At 44.5% G+C, this 23329-nt stretch overlaps 1 protein-coding gene across 1 annotated transcript; it reads left to right on the top strand.

Moving 5' to 3' along the window:
- Nucleotides 1–8432: 8432 nt before the first annotated feature.
- LOC132476790 (barrier-to-autointegration factor-like) lies at nt 8433–8702 on the top strand. Its single transcript, XM_060078955.1, has one exon. The coding sequence runs from the start codon at nt 8433–8435 to the stop codon at nt 8700–8702; it is 270 nt and encodes an 89-aa protein (XP_059934938.1).
- Nucleotides 8703–23329: the final 14627 nt, after the last annotated feature.

Genomic DNA, 23329 nt, shown 5'->3' with positions numbered 1-23329 from the left:
CATGACTCGGCATAAACAGCCGGTTCATTTTTCTTCTTGAGACCCAAAATATTTATCTACCTGGAAGCTATGTTTTGGTCAGGGTCTAAAATAACTTAATGGAAATGCGAATCAGAGGCACTTTTTTTTTCCAGTATAACTAAGTTATAATCCATACCTGGAAAGACAACCTAATCCCCCAACCACAAGGTTAGTGAGGTTGTGGGCTTAGAGATAAGGCATTTGGCCAAGGTCATGCCACTGTAAGCAGTTTGGGAGGGTAAGGGGCTTTAGGATGCAAACCAGATGATCCAGGTTCCATAGAGGGGTCCTGCAAACTCGAACTTGGGAAATCAACTTTTAACCTCTTTGAACTCAACATTCTTATGAGAGAAAGGGGAGGGCAGTTTCTACCTAAAGTGGCTGTTAAGGAACTACTTTCCCATCCAGAAATTGTGAGATGGTTATTGTAAGAGAGAGAATGAGATGAGACCCCAGGCCTTCCCCATTTCTGACCCACCATCCTTTCACTCAAAACGATTCCTAGGGGCTTCCCTGGTGGCGCAGTGGTTGAGAGTCCACCTGCCGATGCAGGGGACACGGGTTTGTGCCCCGGACCAGGAAGATCCCACATGCCGCAGAGCGGCTAGGCCCGTGAGCCATGGCCGCTGAGCCTGCGCGTCCGGAGCCTGTGCCCCGCAACGGGAGAAGCCACAACAGTGAGAGGCCCGCATACCGCAAAAAAACAAACAAACAAAAACAAAACGATTCCTAGGCTGAGCACCCACTATGTGCCCGGGACAGGGACAGGGCTGCCTGAGGTTAAACAAATGGCAAAAATGACCACAGGGGTGGCTGATTAGGTCGAGTGGCCAACATTCTTCTGGGCTGTGAGCCGGCAAAACCTTAATGCCTTTAAAGCAAGGTCTTTTCTAGAATGACTGCTCATGGTTAGCCAGTGCTGTAGATACTGGGGTCCTGTTTACTTTTTTAAAAAACATCTCAGGGACTTCCCTGGTGGCACAGTGGTTAAGAATCCTCCTGCCATGCAGGGGACACGGGTTCGAGCTCTGGTCTGGGAAGATCCCACATGCCGCAGAGCAACTAAGCCTGTGCGCCACAATTACTGAGCCTGCGCTCTAGAGCCCATGTGCCACACTACTGAGCCTGCATGCCACAACTACTGAAACCTGCGCGCCTAGAGCCCGTGCTCCACAACAAAGAGAAGCCACTGCAGTGAGAAGCCCGCGCACCGCAACGAAGAGTAGCCCCTGCTCGCCGCAACTAGAGAAAGCCCACGTGCAGCAATGAAGACCCAATGCAGCCAAAAATAAATAAATACATAAATTTAAAGGGCAATGAACTCTGTGTTTGGCTAATATCAGGCTAGAAGTTTGTCACATAGTGCACATTCTTGACAAAATTTTCTTAGCATGAATTGTAAACCAAATAATAAGCACTCCTCAAAGAGCCAGGTAACATGCTTTATGTTGAGTATCTGAATCCCCACAACCAGGTAAGAGCAGTAGTCATTGCTCGTGTTTACTGAGCGCTTCCCTGTGGCAGGCACGGGGCCAAGGGCATACAGCAACTCATTTGTTTAATCCTCTCAACTGCCCTGTGATCTAAAACTGTCATGCACCCCTCTTTACAGGGGAGTATACCAAGGCGCAAAGAGGGCAGGTGCACAAAGTCTCAGAGGTAACAAAAACAAGGGAAGGGTTTCTTAATATAGGTTAAGCATAGACTTAGCAGACGAGTGACCCAGCTATGTACCCAACAGAATGGAAAACAGGTTCTCAAAAGCTTGTACACAAATGTTCATAACAGCACAAAGCACAATAGCTAAAAGGTGGAAACAACTCAGATGTCCATGGACAGATGAATAGGTTAACCAAAGGTGGCATATCCTACAATGGAATATTACACAGCCACTAAAAAGGAAGCACTGATACCTGCTATGAAACGAATAAACCTTGAAAACATTAACACTGAGTTAAAGAAGCCAGCCACAAAAGGCCACATGTTGTATGATTCCATTTATATGAAATATGCAGAATGGTCAAACCCAGAGACAGAAAACAGATTAGTGGTTGCCAGGGGCTGGTTATGGGGGTAGAGAGAGTGGCTACTTAATGGATACGGGGTTTTGGGGAGTGGGGTAATGAAAATATTCTGGAAATAGTGGTGATGACTGCATAACATGGTGAATGGATGACATGTCATCAATGTTAAATTTTATTTTATATACTTTACTATAATAAAAAGAATAACAAGGTAAAGATTTGAGCCAGAGTATCCTCTCATCCCATAGCATATGCCTCTAACCACTATGCCATGCTTTACATTTTGTTAGAAGGTATTATTGTTCTCATTTTACAGATGGGCAAACTGAGGCATGGCGAGGAGATGGTGAAAATGGGATTCACACTTAGCTCTGCCTGTCTCAGAAGTCAAGCCTAAGAGCTGCCTCCCAAGGACAGGGAGCTCCTGGTTTTGGATGGGTTCAGCACCCCTGCCATTTAGGGCTGTCCTGTGCACTGTAGGATGTTTAGCTGCATCCCTGGTCTACCCACTGGATTCCTATAGCAACTGTGACAAACAAAAATGCCTCCAGAACTGGCACTGGGTTGCTCAATGACTCAACTTACTTTTATTTATTTATTTATTTATTTGGCACGCGGGCCTCTCACTGCTGTGGCCTCTCCCACCGCGGAGCACAGGCTCTGGACGTGCAGGCTCAGCGGCCATGGCTCACAGGCCTAGCTGCTCCATGGCATGTGAGGTCCTCCCGGACCAGGGCACGAACCCGTGTCCCCTGCATCGGCAGGCGGACTCTCAACCACTGCGCCACCAGGGAAGCCCTCAACTTACTTTTCTACTAATAAGCCTGAAAATAAACTGCTGACTTGGAAAATTATTTTCAAAGACATTTGAAAATGAGGGTGGAGAATATCTATGTGTTAAAAGTAAAATTTATTTAACCTCACACTTAGTCATTCATTCTTTCAACAAATATCGGCCAAACGCCTTTCCTGGCCCTCGTACTCGAGGTCTGGATGGAGGCAGAAAAAATGAAATTTTGCTTTAGGGCAGTAATCTGGGTCCCCTGGCTGATGAGGCTGGCTCATCCTTCCAGCTGGAAATGCCCTTTCTCAGAACCCCTCTCTCCCATCTCTTAGGACACTTAGACACAGAGCACAGCTAAGCTACTGGGCTCTGCGGCCGGTCAGGAAGTAGTTCTTTCCTTCCATAGCCCTTGCTCAGGAAATATTTCTGATTGAATCAACGAATACACATGGCAATAGGCAGATTTCTTGCACCACTGTTAGGAGTGCAGTAACTGTTGCAAGCAGCAACTGGATTTCATCTGCCAGATGGGAACTCAGGGAATTTAAATTAATTAAAATAATGGCATTTGATATCAAGGTTGATAGGGAAAGAGTCTCAGGTTCTGAGGGCAACAAACCAGCTTAAGAACACCAAGGTCCCTTTCGTGTTAAAGAAAATTACACACAAAAAAGGGACAACATTTATTAAGCATTTACTACATGCCAGGCACCCTGGTGAGTGTTCTATCTCTTTTTTTTCTTTAAATAGTCCAGAACCTCCAAAGACTTAATACAGAAAGATATCCTATATTAATAATTACCATATTTCTTTAGAAAGTAGTTTTTATTCACAAATAATCTCTGCTTCTCCCCAGCATGTCTACCAAAGTAAAGCAGAAAGGGAATTCTTTTTTTAAAATAAATTATTTATTTATTTATTTATTTATTTATTTATTTATTTATTTTTGGCTGCATTGGGTCTTTGTTGCTGTGCATGTGCTTTCTCTAGTTGCGGTGAGTGGGGGCTACTCTTTGTTGCAGTGCAGGGCTTCTCATTGCGGTGCCTTCTCTTGTTGCAGAGCACAGCTCTATCACGTGAGCTTCAGTAGTTGTGGCACACGGGCTCAGCAGTTGTGGCTTGCGGGCTCTAGAGAGCAGGTTCAGTAGCTGTGGCGCACGGGCTTAGTTGCTCTGTGGCACGTGAGATCTTCCCGGACCAGGGCTCGAATCGTGTCCCCTGCATTGGCAGGCGGATTCTTAACCATACGCCACCAGGGAAGCCCCTGGGAATTCTTGTCTATACTTCAAGTATCTACATTTTGAGAGAGCCTTTTGAATTTCTTTAAACATCAACAATAGTATTTTTAAGTGGCAAAGAACAATGTGTTTCAGGATTTGGTGTTACTGAGATATTTTTTCTCACAATAAGAAAAATCAAGGCCTAGAGAAAAAGTGACCTTTTACCTGAGTCCTAATTTAACCACTTTGTACTTGTTTTGTTTTGTTTTGTTTTTTTGTGGTACGTGGGCCTCTTACTGTTGTGGCCTCTCGCGCAGGCTCAGCGGCCACAGCTCACGGGCCCAGCCACTCTGCAGCATGTGGGATCCTCCCGGACCGGGGTACGAACCCGTGTCCCCTGCATCGGCAGGCAGACTCTCAACCACTGCGCCACCAGGGAAGCCCTGTACTTGTTTTTTATTTATTATTATTCAGAGGTTAATTCTGCTATTGACTTGAAGGAACTTCCCAAGAAAATGAGTGCAGGAGGGCAGTGATAAAATACAACTAAGACAGAATTAAATTCTTAGATACTCTAAAAGTAGAAATTCAAAAGAAGAGGGCAGAGAAAACGAATCTTCAATTAATAAATCTACATGATTGCTATAGCCCTGCTTCAAATGTTGCATTTAATTAACTGGGCCAAATTGAAATTGAACTGCCCTGATTCTCTAGGAGAATGACTGTCATTCCGGAGTTGTGTTTTTTTTTTTTTTTTTAATCAAACGATGCCACAAACATTTCTGGAACACCTACTAAGTTGGTCATTACCCTAAACATAGGAGCCATTTATATTAGATCATTTCTATTGTTACTTATCGATTCTGATTTGCTTTATCAATTCAAAAACAAATATGCTTGTATCTCTGTTACATTCAAGGCATCGAAGAGGGTGGAAAGTGGTCTGGGTTTTTTTGGTTTCACTTAAACTTATGATGTTACCTAGCTTGTTTTATTTCACCTTCATGTAACAACTTGACTTTTGTGCTTTTAGCCACAATACTGTGCACAAGAAAATTAACAGTGGTTTCCTTGGAGGAAGTGGGGGGGGATTCCGTGTCTACTTTTTACTTTACTTTTCCACAGGAATTAGTAAACTATGGCCCGTGGACCAAATATGGAAGCACTTGTTTGTAAAAATGACTTTTATTGCAGGGGGTAAGGTAGGGGAGGGATAAATTGGGAGATTGGGATTGACATATACACAGTACTGTATATAAAATAGATAACTAGTAAGGACCTACTGTATAGCACAGGGAACTCTACTCAATACTCTGTAATGGCCTATAAGAGAAAAGAATCTAAAAAAGAGTGGATATATGTATATGTGTAACTGATTTACTTTGCTGTCACCTGAAACTAACACAACATTGTAGATCAACTGTATGCCAATAATTTTTTTTAATTTTCCATATTAAAAAAGATAAGTTTTATTGGAACACAGTCATTCATGTATGTATTGTCTATGGCTGCTTTCACCCTACAAAGGCAGGATTAGAAGCTGCAATAAAGACCAGAGGTCATACGGCCCGCAAAGCCGAAAGTACTTACTTTCCGGCCCTTAATGGAAAGTGTGTAGATTCCTGCTGTGCTGTTTGAATTTTTTTTGAATCATGTGCATATAATACTGTAATAATAACATTTGGAGGAAATACACATCAAAACTATATAGCATTTGAGCAGAGCTACAGGGAATCTCTGAGATGAGAAGGCTGAGACCCCAGGGCTCAGGAGCGGGTCGGTGGTAGGGAGTCCAGGTGGCCCTTATCTGAGACTTCCACCCTTGTACCATTTTTCTTGGTTGTTTCATCTGGTACAATGGGTTCCCAGGTTCAGCCAGAGCTGGCGCCATGGAACACCTCCTCTGTCCCCATTCCCCCCGCAGGGTCACCAGAACTTCTCTAGCACTTTCTGATCCACATTATACAAGTCACCCCAAAGCAGTTTCTCAGCGCATGTCTCAGGACCTTCAGCATCACCATCCAGGAAAGGCTCGTTAAACATCCTGCCTGGGACTTCCCTGACAGTCCAGTGGTTAAGACTCTCCACTTCTACTGTAGGGGGCGCGGGTTCAATCCCTGGTTGGGAACGTAAGGTCCCTCATGCTTCGTAGTGCGGCCAAAAAAACATCCTGTACCAGGAAGACTCTTTCAAGTAGGTTTAGGGTGAGACTGGGGCTGGGCGTTTTTACGTGCCCCACCGGCAGTGCTGACTCACACCCCTGGCAGCCTGTTGTGCTTTGCTGGTGTCCAGCATCCCCACCCTCACCCCACAGTGGACAAAGCCCAGTCTGATAGTTACAACAGCTCTGATGTGATGGGCACTCACGTGCCAGGCTCCTGAGTGCCAGGCTCCATCCTGAGTGATTCCCATGCATTCATTTACATGTCCTGACAACCCCAGGAGCGGAGCCATGCTTGTAGTTGTCCAGTGTGTGTATCGTACAAAGCGTGGGGCAGCAGATCAGTGTCAGGAAGGGGCAGGGAGAAGGAGGAGTCAACTACGGGGCTGGGGGGATGTGGAGGAATTTTTAAGGTGTTTATTTTGATAGTGGGGGAGGGGGATACATGACGCTATGCATCTGCAAAACTGAAAGAACCTCACCAAGAGTGAACTTTATTGGGGCTTCCCTGGTGGTGCAGTGGTTAAGAATCTGCCTGCCAATGCAGGGGACACGGGTTTGAGCCCTGGTCCGGGAAGATCCCACATGCCACGGAGCAGCTAAGCCTGTGCACCACAACCACTAAGCCTGCACTCTAGAGCCCGCGAGCCACAACTACTGAGCTCACGTGCTACAACTACTGAAGCCCACGCGCCTAGGGCCCGTGCTCCACAACAAGAGAAGCCACCACAATGAGAAGCCCACGCACCTCAACAAAGAGTAGCCCCCACTCGCTGCAACTAGAGAAAGCCCGCGCACAGCAACAAAGACCCAAGGCAGCCAAAAATAAATAAATAAAATAAATTTATAAAAAAAGAAAAAAGAGTGAACTTTACTGTACACAAATTTTTTAAAAAATCAAGAGGGATATTGGGGGATCCTAGGATGGAATGCAGACAGTAGCAAGTGAATCTATATTGCAAGTGTTTGACATAACCTCATTGAAGGGGGTGGGAGAAAACAGGAGCTGACACATGACTTTGGAAAATGGTATTTTTAATGGAAAATATAAAGCTAAAATCAAAGCACTGGGGACTTCCCTCGTGGCACAGTGGTTAAGAATCCGCCTGCCAATGCAGGGGACACAGGTTTGAGCCCTGGTCTGGGAAGATCCCAAATGCCGTGAAGCAACTAAGCCCGTTCACCACAACTACTGAGCCTGTGCTCTAGAGCCTACAAGCCACAACTACTGAGCCCTCGTGCCTCAACTAACTAAGCCCACGTGCCACAACTACTGAAGCCTGCGCACCTAGAGCCCATGCTCCACAATGAAGAGTAACCCCCACTCGCCACAACTAGAGAAAGTTCCCACACAGCAACAAAGACCCAACACAGCCAAAACTAATAAATAAATAAATAATTAAATAAATAAATTAAAGCACTCTACGTTAAAAAACAAAACAAAACACTGGGCTGAAATCCAGGCTAGGAACCCCTGGCCAAATTTGCTTCTGGCAACAAAGGCTCCCCTGCCCTGGGATGAGACGGGTGTCTGTCAAGAGAGGCAATTCTTAATTCGAGCAAAGGGTCTGTGTAGGCTAGTCCTGGCCCTGCCTGTGATTGGGAGCTATTACCCCATTTTACAGATGAGGAGGCCAAGACAGGAGGTTAACTGGCCCAAGAACTAGTCCAATAAAGTGTCATTTCACCTCTGGAAACAACTCAAAATGTCCATCAACTGATGAATGGATAAATAAAAGTGGCATATCCTACCATGGAATATTATTCAGCCATTAAAAGGAGTTACACACTGACACACGCTATCTTAATGAACCTTGAAAACAATATGTTGAGTGAAAGAAGCCAGACACAAAAGGCCACATATTGTCTGATTCCATTTATACGAAATGGCCAGAATAGGTCACTCCATAGAGACAGAAAACAGATTAGTGGTTGCCAGCAGCTGTGGGGACAGGGAATAGGGACCGTTAGTGGGTATGGGATTTGGGGGGAGAAATGAAAATGTTCAAAATTGGCCATGGTGGTGGCTGCACAACTCTCTACACTACAAACCCCTGAATTAATTATACACCTAGGAGAGTTGTATAGTATGTGAATTCTATCTCACTAAAGCTATTGTTACTTCAACAAAACAAGACAAAACACTAGTGGGTTGAGGGATCGGTGGGAGAAGCCGTTACGGGAACCAGAGCTACAGGATTCCCAGATTAAGCCTGATCAAGATGACAACCTCCCAAAAGCACAGAGACTTCATGGCAGAGCCCATGCGGGAAAAGCCAGCTGGAAGCCTGGCCGGGATTGGCGAAGTCCTGGGCAAGAAGCTGGAGGAAAGGGGCTTTGACAAGGCCTATGTGGTCCTTGGTCAGTTTCTGGTGCTAAAGAAAGATGAAGATCTTTTCTGGGAATGGCTGAAGGACACATGCGGCGCCAACACCGAGCAGTCGCGGGATTGCTTCGGGCGCCTTCGAGAGTGGTGCTACGTGTTCTTGTGATGCTCTCTGGGGAGCCCCCCACCCCGAGCCTCAGCACTAAGTCTCCAGAGTTTGCAGCCAAGTGAGGACTCCTCCCCCGTCCTCTACAAAGGAAAAGATTGCTGTTGTCGTGCGCAGCTCCCATGTACTCCAGGGTCTTTTGGGAGTTCTCTCCCCTCACCATTTCAGCATTTTTGGAATTCTTACCCTTGCATGCATCTCCCTTAGCCTTTTCCTGCCCGTTTCGTGACAGCAGTTACCAGCTTTTCTGAGTGATTCCTGGCACTGTCCCCGCCTGCCCCCTGCTCCCACCTCGGGTCTGTTTTATGCCATTTGGTCCTCTTTCTGGCAGAACAGTCACTGTCCTTGTAAAGTTTTTTTAAATCAATAAAGTCAGTAGCCTTCCAAAAAAAAAAAACAACCCCAAACAGATTCCCACTCTGGCAGCCTCAGCACCACTCCATAGGAGGTCTTAAGAGTCACACCAGGTTGCCCTCACCCAGGCAGGCGTGTCGATATTTCAAAACCCACGTCCAAGAAATTCCTAAATTAATACTCTGCCACTGAACTAATACAAATAGCCATTGTTTTGCCTGATCCACTCCATGCCAGCTACTTTCCTTATTTTAACTCCACTTTTTACACCAGCCGGGTAGGATGTATTCCACTCTCCCATATTTTCTGAGCGGGTTGTGCTCCTGAAGACTTGGCGACGTTTAAAGCCAATCATTCAATGGCTTCCCTGGTGGCACAGTGGTTAAGAATCCGCCTGCCAGTGCAGGGGACACAGGTCCGAGCCCTGGCCCAGGAAGAACCCACATGCCGCGGAGCAGCTAAGCACATGCGCCACAACTACTGAGCCTGCGCTCTAGAGCCCGCGAGCCACAACTACTGAACCTGCCTGCCACAACTACTGATGCCCACAAGCCTAGAGCCCGTGCAACAAGAGAAGCCACTGCAGTGAGAAGCCTGCGCACCACAACAAAGCATAGCCCCCTCTCGCCATAACTAGAGAAAGCCCTCACGCAGCAACGGGAGCCCAACACAGCAATCAATCAATCAATCAATTTAAATTTAAAAAAATAAAGCTAATCATTCAAGACTACCCTTGATAATGGAGGGTGGGTATTTCTGTTTACCTACTCACATGGGGTTGCCCTAGTTGTCAGAGCCTAGACACATATAGGTGCCTCAGGCCTCTTGGTCCTTTGTGCCTGGAGATTATTGGAGCCTTAAATTAACGTGGGGGGGGGGTGTCTAAGGAATTTGTATTATTTCACATTCAGACAAAAACTGGGACTTGACTCCTATTTTTATGGCATTGATTCAAATTTGCACTGAAAATGAAACCCTAGATGATGATCTTTTTATGGAGAGGTTGGCAGCTTGTCCAAAGTCACACAACAAATAAGTGACAGGATTCTAAGTCTCTCGACGCTCTGAAGCTGGGGCTCTACTGCCCTCCAATTATCCTGGTTGTTTAAAAATCCCACCCTCTGAGTTTAAAGTGGATAGCACTGATGGGATCCAGTTGGGCAAGGAAAGTGTTGAAATAGCTACACTCAAAGGGACATGGTATTCCTTTTTCAAAGTATTTGGTCTAGGGTGGAATCATTAAAGCTTTAGATTCATTAAAAACTTAAGTTTCTAAAACCTATAACAGTCTGGGTTTGAATAAAAGCTTTTGGCTTCCATGGAATTGTTTGCTCTTGTTGGTTTTTCCTTTGAGCATCTGTGTGTGATGGGGCAGGACCCAGCCAGACTATGTGAGCTCCATGCCCTCACCTCCCTGAACCTGCTCCTGCATGTATTGTAAGTGGAGAGTCATGCCTACCTGTCCACCTCACTGAGCTATAGTCAAGCTCAAAAGGGATAAAGCAGGGGTTGGCAAACTATAGCCCGTGGGCCACATTTGTCTGGTCTACTTCCTGTTTTTGCATAGCCCAAGAACTAAGAATGTTTTTTACATTTTTTTCAATGGTTGGGAAAAAAAATTCAGTGAATAGTATTTCATGGCATGTGAAAATTATGAAGTCTCACACTTCAGTATGCATTAATAAGGTTTATTGGAATACAGACACCCCCATTCATTTATTGTCTGTGGCTCTTATAATGGCAGAATGAAGTCGTTGGGACAGAATATATGGTCCAAACTATTTACTATATGAACTTTTACCAAAAAAAAAGACTGCTAGCCCCAGGGGATAAAGGATGCTCTAGGTAAAATAGCACTTGCCAGGACTTCCCTGGTGGCGCAGTGGTTAAGAATCCACCCACCAATGCAGGGGACACAGGTTCAAGCCCTGGTCCAGGAAGATCCCACATGCCGCGGAGCAACTAAGCCCGTGTGCCACAACTACTGAGCCTGCACTCTAGAGCCTGCGAGCCACAACTACTGAGCCTGTGTGCTGCAACTACTGAAGCCCACGCGCCTGGAGCCTGTGCTCCGCAGCAAGAGAAGCCACGGCAATGAGAAGCCCGCACACCGCAAGGAAGAGTGGCCCTCGCTCTCTGCAACTAGAAAGTCCACGCGCAGCAACAAAGACCCAACGCAGCCAAGAAAATAAAAAATAACACTTGCCATATAAATATCAGCTACTATTTATTCTTCTTTATTAACCATGTTCCTAACACACCGATCTTTTTTTTTTTAACATCTTTATTGGAGTATAATTGCTTTACAATGGTGTGTTAGTTTCTGCTTTATAACCAATCTTTTTTTTTAACCTGTATTTTAAATTAGTTTTATTTGTAAGCATGCATTTTCTTCTAGAAGACATTTTTTAAAATATCCATTGTTGGGAGTCCCCTGGCAGTCCAGTGGTTAGGACTCTGTACTTTCATTGTCGAGGATGCGGGTTCAATACCTGGTTGGGGAACTGAGATCCCACAAGCTGAGCAGTGTGGTCAAATTAAAAAAAAAAAATCTATTGTTGTTAACCTAACAAAGGACAACTATGACACAGACAAAGGTTGGAGATCTTTCACGTGGAAAAGAATACTTTTTGATAAAAACAAAGTAAGCTTATAATCATTAATTTGGTCATAAAACCAGATAACAAATAGTGAACAAACAGAAGATGCTCAACCTACTTGTTAACAAAGAAATCCAAATTTAAAACAAGATACTTTTCACCCAGCAAATAGGCCATAGTTAAAAATTAAAAAGATGAATACCCAGTGATGGAAAAGATACAGGAAAATGGACTTATACTGCACATGGGATGTTGCCCTGAAATATAAATTTTAAGTGTTTTACTTTTTTCAATTTGAAATTTCTTTAAATTTAAAAAATATATAGATTTGAAACAAAAAAAAGACATAAAATATTTTCCATTATTTGTTCAACAAATATTTTCTGAGCAACTAATGAGTGCCAGGCCATGGGAAAGAATTTACATTTGATATAATTGGAACAGGCCATTGAAGTGTTTTCAACAGGGAATAGCATGATCAGAATTACACTTTTAAAAATATCTCTGGCTGCTGGATGGAGATCTGGCCCTGGAGCAGGGAGACCAGTTAACAGGCTTTGGCAATTATCATCAACAGAGATGATGAAGGTATATAAAGTAAGATATAAAAGTTATAGAAGGGTACCCTCTGCCCAGCATTGCCCTCGCCTCCCCATCACACCCTTTAGTATAAATTCTTTCCAACCTTTCATCACAATGCTTGGGACATTCTAGGCCAGCTGTAGGATACTACGAGCCACATATGCAATTTTAAAATTTCTATGAGTCACATTTCAAAAAGTTCCAAACCAGTTCCTCAAAAAGTTAAACAGTTACTATATGACCCAACTATTCGACTAGATATACATCCAAGAGAACTGGAAACGTAGGTCCACACAAAAGCTTGTACAGGGTCTTCCCTGGTGGCGCAGTGGTTAAGAATCCACCCGTCAACGCAGGGGACAGGGGTTCGAGACCTGGTCTGGGAAGATCCCACATGCCGCGGAGCAACTAAGCCCGTGCGCCACAACTACCGAGCCTGTGTGCCACAACTACCGAAGCCCGCGCGCCTAGAGCCCGTGCTCCGCAACTAGAGAAGCCACCGCAATGAGAAGCCCACGCACCGCAACGAAGACCCAAGAGAGCCAAAACTAAATTAAAAAAAAAAAAAAACGTCTGGGACTTCCCCGCCGGTCCACTAGTTAAGACTCCGCGCTTCCACTGCAGGGGGCGCGGGTTCTAATCCCTGGTCGGGGAACTAAGACCCCACACGCCCCTAGTGTGGCCAAAAAATAAATAAATAAGAAAGTCTGCCTCCTCCATCGGAATGGAATGTGTGCTCCGTAGGGTAGTAACTGCCCTTATCTCCTTCAAGTTAGAATCCACTGGAAAAGACTCAAATATCGCCTAAAGGAACAAACCTATTCGTTTGTAAGTTTTGTAGGTTTCTCGGAGCCGGGATGTCGGTGGCAGCTGGGGGAACTAGCAGAGCTTCATAGCCGCCCCACCTACTAAGGTGAAGCCCCGCACCTTTCTCCAATGTTCCAACCTCACAATCGGCACACGACCCTCTCCCTGTCTGTGGGGTTCCGAAGGTTGAATTCTCTGTGCAGGTAAAGCAAGGAAGGGCATCCAATGTGGGGAAACAAAAAACATGCAAAAGAAAGCTGAAGACGGTGTTTAAATGTGGGCCTGAACGTCAATTACAAAGGGATGGGAGTAAGGGCTGCGAGCTTCAGATGAAACCAAGGGAGGAAAGGGATCTTACAAGTTTATGGAGATAGAACAAATGCTCAGTATTTTCATGTTCACTTACATGACTTCAGCTCTGGACTGGTGTGATTCTGGATTTGAAGTTGTTTTTTTGTTTGTTTGTTTTGTTTTTTTGAAGGGGGGAAATGTTATGACATTTCTAAATACAGCAGTCAATTCAGCTGTACTCAATAAGATAATCTTGTTCCTTCCTTGGAAGATAATAGGTAACAAAAGTGATTTAAGGGATTTTCAAGGGTAATTAGGACTGCACTTGGGCATCTGTGCCCATCTTGGAGCCTGGGTTCTGTGAAGGAGCCCTTTCAGCCATTATTCTGGTTAGACTGATAAAGCTCTCCACCCTAACCCTAACCTCTGTCCCCGACACCCATCCTTCCACTAGCTGTTCAAAGACCCAACCCTATTTTGGTCGATTCAGTCAACTTCCAAAGGAACAACGCCAAAAGCAAGAGAATGAGACACAGGCTCAACTGCAAAGGAAAAGGTCAAAGGCTTATTTCCAAATCACACGCTCACATACCTAAAACCCCCCAGAGAAGAAACCAACCAGCTACGGAAGGCAATTCAAGATTTCTATAAGTTGGCCCATGGCAAGATCTACCTCCCTGAAATCAACAGCTTTCTTACAAACCGACAATCAAGTTGGAAAACATGATTCTAAGAAACATACCTTGTTTTTGTCTTGTGCCCCTCCAGGCATCCAGAAACCACCTGCAGCCTAAGCTGGTGCCAGGGGTGTTAGGGGGATGTTCCCTCAGGAATTGGGGAACATATGTCCCTTTGGCCCTCCAGCTATACACAGGCTTCCGTTTCCTTTTCTGAGGTGGCCTTGACTTTGACGGCATGGCGAATCCCAAGAAAGTAAGTTCTCTGGGAGCATAAGTAGCGTCTTGCGCTTGGGAGACCCAGCAGTGAAGGGAAAGAGATCTGGTCCTACCCTTCTCAGCCTCCAGCCTATTGTAGGCTCCCTCCCACCACCACCCCTTCCCCACCCCTAGCTCTTCAGAAGGCTGGGTATGGAATCCTTGCTCATTTGCATAGCTTAAAGGTTTACGCAAGGTGTGGTTCCAGGACAAAAGAAGGACTACTCTAAAGTAATTTTGAAGCCTCTACCTTGTACTGAAGTACATGCAAAACTCCCTCTTATTTGGACTTTCACTCGAATATTCACTCTGACATTTTGCCAGCTAGACAGATATAGATAGGTAGATAAGATGATAGAATCCATTTAATAATGGTCCAAATCAGTGTCTACCATTTAAACACTATGCATTTCACAAATGAACTTATCTACTAAACAGAAACAGACTCACAGACATAGAGAAGAGACCTGTGGTTGCCAAGGGGGAGGGGGGTGAGAGACGGATGGACTGGGAATATGGGATTAGCAGATGCAAATTATTATATATATTGATAGAATGGATAAACAACAAGGTCCTACTGTATAGCACAGGGAATAGCACAGGGAATTCAATATCCTGTGATAAACCATAATGGAAAAGAGTATGAAAAATAATGTATATATATGTATAACTGAGTCACTTTGCTGTACGGTAGAAATTAACACAACACTGTGCATCAACTATACTTAAATAAAATAAATTTTAAAAACCCACAACACTGTTCATTTCATCTCACCCATTCTCTCCCTGGAGACTTAGCCCTTCATGGGTCCCAGAGTTAGCTTCTGCTGGGTACCTTTGGGGCTACAGAATCAAGCCCACTTTAGATAATATCCCAATAACCTTAACACATTATTTCATTGTTTAATTACATTACAGTACAGCTTCCTTCCATAGTTAAAGGAAACATAATTTTATATAACAGGGCTTCCCTGGTGGTGCAGTGGTTAAGAATCTGTCTGCCAATACAGGGGACACGGGTTTGAGCCCTGGTCCGGGAAGATACCACATGCCATGGAGCAACTAAGCCCGTGCACCACAATTACTGAGCCTGCACTCTAGAGCCCACGCGCCACAACTACTGAGCCTGTGTGCCTAGAGCCTGTGCTCCGCAACAAGAGAAGCCACCATAATGAGAAGCCCGCTCACTGCAACGAAGAGTAGCCCCTGTTCGCCACAACTAGAGAAAGCCTGCGCGCAGCAACAGACCGAACACAGCCAAAAATAAATAAATTAATTAATTTTTAAAAAAATAGAGTCTGCAACAATACTACAACTATAATTGTTGCAGGCAAAAATCATTTAAAAAGTAATAATTTTATATAACATGATTGCATGCCATACATACTGTACAATATTGACACATACTTCACAAAGCTCCCGTTAACTAGTTCATTAATGTGAAATAATCAGGTAATTTTAAAAGCTTTATATTTTCCAGAAATCCTTACTAGGTTATCATACAGGTGTTTGGGAATGTTTTAATAATATGTTTGGGAACATATTATTTAGCTGAAAATGCATTATTCTTTTTTTTTAAGTAATAGGATATACTAATAACAAGAACAACAACAAAAACCCTAGAAATAACTCAAGTATCCATCAACAGGAGAATGGTTAAATTATTTTTAGTATAATCATACCATGCAATACTCTACAGCAATAAAAAAGAACAAATTATTGGGCTTCCCTGGTGGCGCAGTGGTTAAGAATCCGCCTGCCAGTGCAGGGGACATGGGTTCAAGCCCTGGTCTGGGAAGATCCCACATGCCGTGGAGTAACTAAGCCCACGCGCCACAACTACTGCAGCTGCGCTCTGGAGCCCGCGTGCAACAACTGCTGAGCCCGCGTACCTAGAGCCAGTGCTCCTCAACAAGAGAAGCCACTGCAATGAGAAGCCCGTGCACCGCAACGAAGAGTAGCCCCCACTCGCTGCCCACGGGCAGCAAATAAGACCCTGTGCAGCCAAAAATAAATAAATAAATTTAAAAAAAAAAAAAAAAAAAAAAAAAGAACAAATTATTGAGATGTGACAGCATGAATGACTCTCACAAACATGTATCACTTTATTTACATGAACTAAGAAGGGGCAAAACTAATCGATGGTGCTAGAACTTGGTGTCATGGTTACCACTGGATGGGGAGTGGGGAAAGGGGATGGGAGGACATTTGGGATGCTGGAAATGTTCTATTAGTTGGTGTTGGTCTGCATGGTGGTTGCAGGATGTGTCCATATATAAAAAGTCATCAAATAAAAATGATAAAGTCATCAAGCAGTACACTTAAAATTAGGGCACTGTATATAAGTCGATTCTCACTGTTCACAATAGTTATGTTCTATAAAGAGCATCACCACAAACACTGAGTTAGTAAAACTGAACCATTGCTCCTGGGTAGAATTCAGGGCTGGGTTCCTGGGAGTCTCTGGTCACATTTTCATCAACCAATCAATACATAACCTTGTTTTATGTGTGTTTCTGGGGTTTTTTTTGCTGTTGTTGTTTTGTTTTGTTCTTTTAAACTTTCAAAACGGGTGCATAGCTTTATTCATCTACCTAGATCTGACCTTTTCATGGAGCTTCGGCCAAATTGTGTGTTTCTGTTTAAAGGCACCTTATTTAATATACACTGTTGTGTCATGTACGTTGAATGCAGGGCCAGTAGCGCTACAGTTTGTGCCTGATGGAGCTTTTCTAACACATGTGTTTTCTCCTTAAAGTACATCACACCTTCTTGCACTTAGGAACATAGACAGCACCTCAGCACAACGCTTGGGGGCTGCTTTAAACAGTAAAGTCCACAAAAAGTGCAAATGTGCAAAAAACATGGCACTAAATAGACCACGAAAGGACACTGGTGCTCGGTATCAGAGCCAAAACAAAAGTCAGGGTGTTGGTCACCTTGTTTGACTTCAGCTGGGAATGTGCTTGTCGGGAGACTCAGATATTTGTCAAAGACTTCGGAAGTACCGTGAGTGTGCATTTAGGGGTTACAAACATATTTTAGTAAGTGAATTCACAAATACAGAATCCATGAATGATGAGGACAGGCTATTTTATAACTCAATGAAAAAGTCTTAAGAAAATAGAATGTAGGCTCTCGCCATCAGAAAATTTGCTACCCACTACATTTTAAAAAAATTATTTAATTATTTAGTTATTTTTGGCTGTGTTGGGTCTTCGTTACTGCGCGGGCTTTCTCTAGTTGAGGCGAGCAGGGGCTACTCTCTGTTGCAGTGCGTGGGCTTCTCATTGCGGTGGCTTCTCTTGTTGTGGAGCACGGGCTGTAGACGCACAGCCTTCAGTACTTGTGGCACGTGGGCTCAGTAGTTGTGGCTTGCAGGCCCTAGAGCACAGGCTCAGTTGTGGTGCAGAGGCTTAGTTGCTCTGCAGCATGTGGAATCTTCCCGGACCAGGGCTTGAACCCATGTCCCCTGCATTGGCAGGCGGATTCTTAACCACTGTACCACCAGGGAAGTCCCCCACTACATTTTCAGGACTACACTTAATTGGTTGCCAGCACTGTTCTTAAATCTCTCTGTGTCTCTCCTTTACTCCCTCTGCTGAGTATACAGTCTGTCTCCATTCACACCACAGACAAATATTGAGTGCCTCCTGAATGCCAAGGCACCGCCCTACGAAATCAATGACAGAAATCTAGGAAATTAACAACAGGCTCTTGGTGCAACTTCTCTACAAAACTGTAGTAGATTCTTTTCTTAAATAGAAAGAATATGGACACATGGTAAAAAATCAAAATGCTAATAGTCTAGAAAGGCATTGAAAGAAAAGCAAAAGCTTCCCCCATGATCCCGAGGTTCTTATACTGGTTAACCAAGCTGGCTTGATAGTAGGACTCCCTGACATGCCTCAGTTTCTTCATATGGTACCAATCATAGTATTTAATTCAGAGGCTTGATCCACGTTTGCCTGTACATGAGAAGTCTGTCTTCTTTCCCTCAATAAACAGTTATTGAGCACCTGTTATAGCCCAGGTGCTGCTGTTGCAGGCACTGGGGCTATAGCAGAGATCAAAAAAGACATATACACACACAAATCCCCCCGCTCGAGGAGCTTACACTCTAGTGCGAGGGGGGCAAAATGAAACAAAACAAGTCCATTATTAAGTCTATTAAAACATAGTAGGTACTATGGAGAAAAAGAAAGGAAATTAGGGGACTAGGGGGTTTGTGGAGGTGGGTAGAGCATTAGAGGGTGTGGCAGCTTTAACCAGAGCAGCTAGGAATGCTAGGAGGTGACTTCACAAAGGGAATTAGCCAGGAGGCTTTGGGGAGAATAGCAAGTACATAGGCCCTGAGGCAGGTCTGGGCAAGGTTTACTGGACAAAAACAGCACGAGGAGGCACGGTGGGTGAGTGGAGAAAGCTAGGAGAAGAGCACATGAGAGCCAGGAAACAGGGCGTGGGTGTGCTGGCCGCCGGGGGTCAGGACCTTGGCTATTACTCTGGGTGACACGGGGTACCAACAAAGAATTTTTGAACATGGAAGTGACATTGTCTGGGCCCCTTCAGACAGCATGAATGATTTCTGGTGAATCCTTTCAGAGGTTTGCATGTGTAGATAAACCAACACACAGGGCTGCCTTCATGGTTGTACGGTGTGTATGGTTGCACATAGGCTGGTGCCCAGAAGGCCTCCACACTGGTTGCCAGCTTGAAACCCTTCGTAATTTTTTTTTTTTTTACATCTTTATTGGAGTATAATTACTTTACAATGGTGTGTTAGTTTCTGCTGTATAACAAAGTGAATCAGTTATACATATACATATGTTCCCATATCTCTTCCCTCTTGTGTCTCCCTCCCTCCCACCCTCCCTATCCCACCCCTCCAGGTGGTCACAAAGCACAGAGCTGATCTCCCTGTGCTATGCGGCTGCTTCCCACTAGCTATCTATTTTACGTTTGGTAGTGTATATATGTCCATGCCACTCTCTCACTTTGTCACAGCTTACCCTTCCCCCCTTCGTAATTTTTGAACAAGAGGCCTGGCCTGCCCCTCACTGGCCTGAGGGCCCCCCGGAGGCCAGGACAGTACCTGTTTGTGTTTATAGCCAGTGCCTAGCACAATGCCTGATGTGAAGGGTGGCCTCAGCAAAGGTTGACGGTTAATAATACTAGGGGCTAAGTTCCCACACTTTCATGCATACGTTTGCTCCTCCCACAAGCACTGATTCAGCACCTTGTATATACAGGACCCTGAACAATAAGTCTTCTGAAAACAAACATGAAAGGTTTTTAATCCCCACCTTGCTTAGCTTCCAGCCTAATTTTACATATACAGGTAACACCCAATGATTATTTGTCATCAATAGTTCTCTTAATACAGGGACAGGTGGTGAACAGAGAGAAAATTTGCCATGATTGCACCATCTTAGTCCAAACTACCGATCTGAAACTGCTTTCTTTAAAAAAAAAAAATCTACTGATCAAATTATATATTCTATACAAACCATGAAAAATGCTCAAAAATGTTAAATGGCTAATGTTCAGGTTAATCAAAATTTGCACGCATTGAGCTCTTTCCCCCAACTCCAGTTACCTTAATTTTAGTACCAGATGACAAAGGAGGGTTTTGCAAACTTTGGTCATTTCTTTCAACACTTCCTGAGGCTATTCTTTTTTTTTTTTTTTTTTTTTTTTTTTTTTGCCGTACGCAGGCCTCTCACTGCTGTGGCCTCTCCCGTTGCGGAGCACAGGCTCCGCACGCGCAGGCTCAGCGGCCATGGCTCACGGGCCCAGCCCCTCCTCGGCATGTGGGATCTTCCCGGACCAGGACACGAACCCGTGTCCCCTGCATCAGCAGGCGGATTCTCAACCACTGCGCCACCAGGGAAGCCCCTGAGGCTATTCTTTTAAAAGAGAGATTCTGGGGAACTCTACTCAATATTTTGTAATAACCTATAAGGGAAAAGAATCTGAAAAAGAATTTATACACATATATAGGTATAACTGAATCACTTTGCTGTACACCTGAAATTAACACAACATTGTAAATCAACTATATTTCAACTAAAAAAAAAATCAAAAGAAAGTAAAAATAAATAAATAAATAAAATAAAATAAAGATTCTGCTTAATGGGGAAAGATTTCATTGCCTGGGATTTTTCCAGAAGGACGTGAGTGACGGTTGATTTCAAGTTTCTAAATGAACAAAGGGCTTCTGAGACTGAGTGTGTGGTTAAGGACATGCTCTGTACAGGCTGACAGCTTCGTTGCAATCCTGATTCCACTGCCATCTAGCTGGGGGGTCACCATCTATCTGGGGGGCCTTGAGGCCTGGGCAAGACACCCTCTGCATCCTTTTAAAAAGCACTTCTCAGGACTTCCCTAGTGGCACAGTGGTTAAGAATCCGCCTGCCAATGCAGGGGACATGGGTTTGATCCCTGGTCCGGGAAGATCCCACATGCTCTGGAGCAACTAAGGCCATGCACCACAACTACTGAGCCTGTGCTCTAGAGCCTGCGAGCCACAACTACTGAGCTCACGTGCCACAACTACGGAAGCCCACGTGCTGCAACTACTGAAGCCCATGCACCTAGAGCCTGTGCTCCGCAACAAGAGAAGCCACCGCAATGAGAAGCCCGCATACCGCAACGAAGAGTAGCCCCCGCTCACTGCAACTAGAGAAAGCCCGCACGCAGCAACAAAGACCCAACACAGCCAAAAATAAATAAATAAATAAAAATTAAAAACCACTTCTAAAACAATACTGGCAGGGTTTTGCTTTTGTTTTTGGCCATGCTGTGCAGCATTCGGGATCTTAGAACCTGTGCCCCCTGCAGTGGAAGTGCAGAATCTTAACCACTGGACCTCCAAGGAAGTCCCTAAAACAGTACTGGCGGTTTTTTAACAAGCATAAATTTCTCATCCATCCTGCCAGTCCACTCTTTGGTATCTACCCAAAAGACATGAAAACATGCGGCCATACAGACCTTTGGGTCAACATTTCTAAGGGCGTTATTCACAATAGCCCAGAACTGGAAGAATTGAATGTCCATCAGCTAAATGGATAAATAAAACATGGTCTAGCCATACCACAGAATATTATTGAGCCATAAAAAGGAAGGAAGCACTGACACAGGCTACAATACGGATGAATCTTGAAAACATGATGCTCAGTGAAAGAAGCCAGATGCAAAAGGCCACAGAGAGTAGGAGTTCCAATTATATGAAATGTCCAGAATGAGCAAATGCATCAAGACAGAAAGTGGATTAGTGGTTGCCTGGGGCTGATGGAGCAAACGGGATTAACTGTAAATGGACCCAAGGGATCCTTTGAGAGTGACGGAAAGATTCTAAAATTAGATTATAGTGAAGGTGGCACAGTCAGGTAAACTTACTAAAAATCATTGGATGGTGCTCTTTAAATGGGTTAATTTTATGATGTGTAAATTATGCCTCAATAAACGTAAAAAATGAAACCCTTCTAATGTTGATGTAAAATCTGCTGCAGATATAACCGCTAGTTAAATATGCAGCTACTTGAGTCATAAGTACTTTAAAAAGGCCTCACTGGCTTGACAAACTGCTACTCCCTACAAAACCCCTCACACTTAGCTACCCTAGGTCCCTGGGGTTCCTCTGATGTCAGCTGCCACTTTACTTTTTTTTTTTTGCATTTTATTTTTTTACTATTATTTTTTGAAAACTTTATACAGGGACTTGCCTGGCAATCCAGTTGTTAAGACTCCGTGCTTCCAATGCAGGGGGCGCAGTTTTGATTGCTGGTGGAGGAACGGAGATCCCACATGCCTTGAGGCCAAAAAATTTATTTATTTATTTATTTGTTTGTTTGTTTGTTTGTTTTTTGGTATGCGGGCCTCTCACTGCTGCAGCCTCTCCCGTTGCGGAGCTCAGGCTCCGGACATGCAGGCTCAGTGGCCATGGCTCACAGGCCCAGCCACTCCGCAGCATGTGGGATCCTCCCGGACCAGGGCATGAACCCGTGTCCCCTGCATCCACAGGCAGACTCTCAACCACTGCGCCACCAGGGAAGCCCTCTGTTTCTTTTTTGTTACACTCACCAGTTTTTTGTATTTTTTAGATTCTACGTATAAGTGATATCATAAAATAATTGTCTCTCTCTGCCTCCACACTTTTGTTCCAGCAGTTTCCATGGCCCACAAGAGATGAAATTCTGGACATTTTTCAGAGTCTTCCTCAGACTTCTGCTCTTTCTGAAGCCTTCTCCACTGACCCCGCTCTCTACACTCTACCCCGACCCCACCCCCCAAAGAATGGATTGTTCCCCCTCTAGCTTTGGTCTAACTCCAAGATGAGAAAGTTCCAGAGATTTGCTCTTCAACCTAGGTCCTGTAGTTAACACAGTGGCGTCATGCACTTAAAAATTTGTTGAGGGGCTTCCCTGGTGGCGCAGTGGTTGAGAGTCCGCCTGCCGATGCAGGGGACACGGGTTTGTGCCCCAGTCCGGGAAGATCCCACATGCCGCGGAGCGGCTGGGCCCATGAGCCATGGCCGCTGAGCCTGCGTGCCCGGAGCCTTGCTCCGCAACGGGAGAGGCCACAACAGTGAGAGGCCCGTACTGCAAAAACAAACAAACAAACAAAAAAAACTTGTTGAGCAGGTACATTTCAGGGTAAGTGTTTGTACTACAAAAGAAGAAAAAGAAAAAGAAAAGCAAGGGACACAGGAATCTTCGAGGGGTGATGGATATGCTTGTTCCCTTGACTGTGGCAATGGCATCACGGGTACCTGCGTACGTCTGAATTCACAAAAATTTATACATTAAAGGTGTGCCATTTTTGTATATTAAGTATACCAAAGCTGAAAAAAATAAGCAAGGGATAGAAAAATAAATTAAATAGTGTTTGGTACATTACTTTTTTTTTTTTTTTTTTTTGGCTGCACCGTGTGGCATGTGGGATCCTAGTTCCCCGACCAGGGATCGAACCCAGGCCCCCTTCATTGGAAGCACGGAGTCCTAATCACTGGACCATCAGGGAATTATCTTAAAGGGAATTTAAAAAAATGTGTCTATCG

Source organism: Mesoplodon densirostris, chromosome 16 (genome assembly GCF_025265405.1).
Source record: "Mesoplodon densirostris isolate mMesDen1 chromosome 16, mMesDen1 primary haplotype, whole genome shotgun sequence".
In the NCBI taxonomy this organism is placed as follows: domain Eukaryota; kingdom Metazoa; phylum Chordata; class Mammalia; order Artiodactyla; family Ziphiidae; genus Mesoplodon; species Mesoplodon densirostris.
Note: the sequence above shows the minus strand (reverse complement) of the source record. Positions and strands in the feature narration are given on the sequence as shown.

Bases quoted from the DNA above. Each gene is read 5' to 3' on its own strand.
- LOC132476790 (XM_060078955.1), top strand. From the start codon at position 8,433: ATGACAACCTCCCAAAAGCACAGAGACTTCATGGCAGAGCCCATGCGG.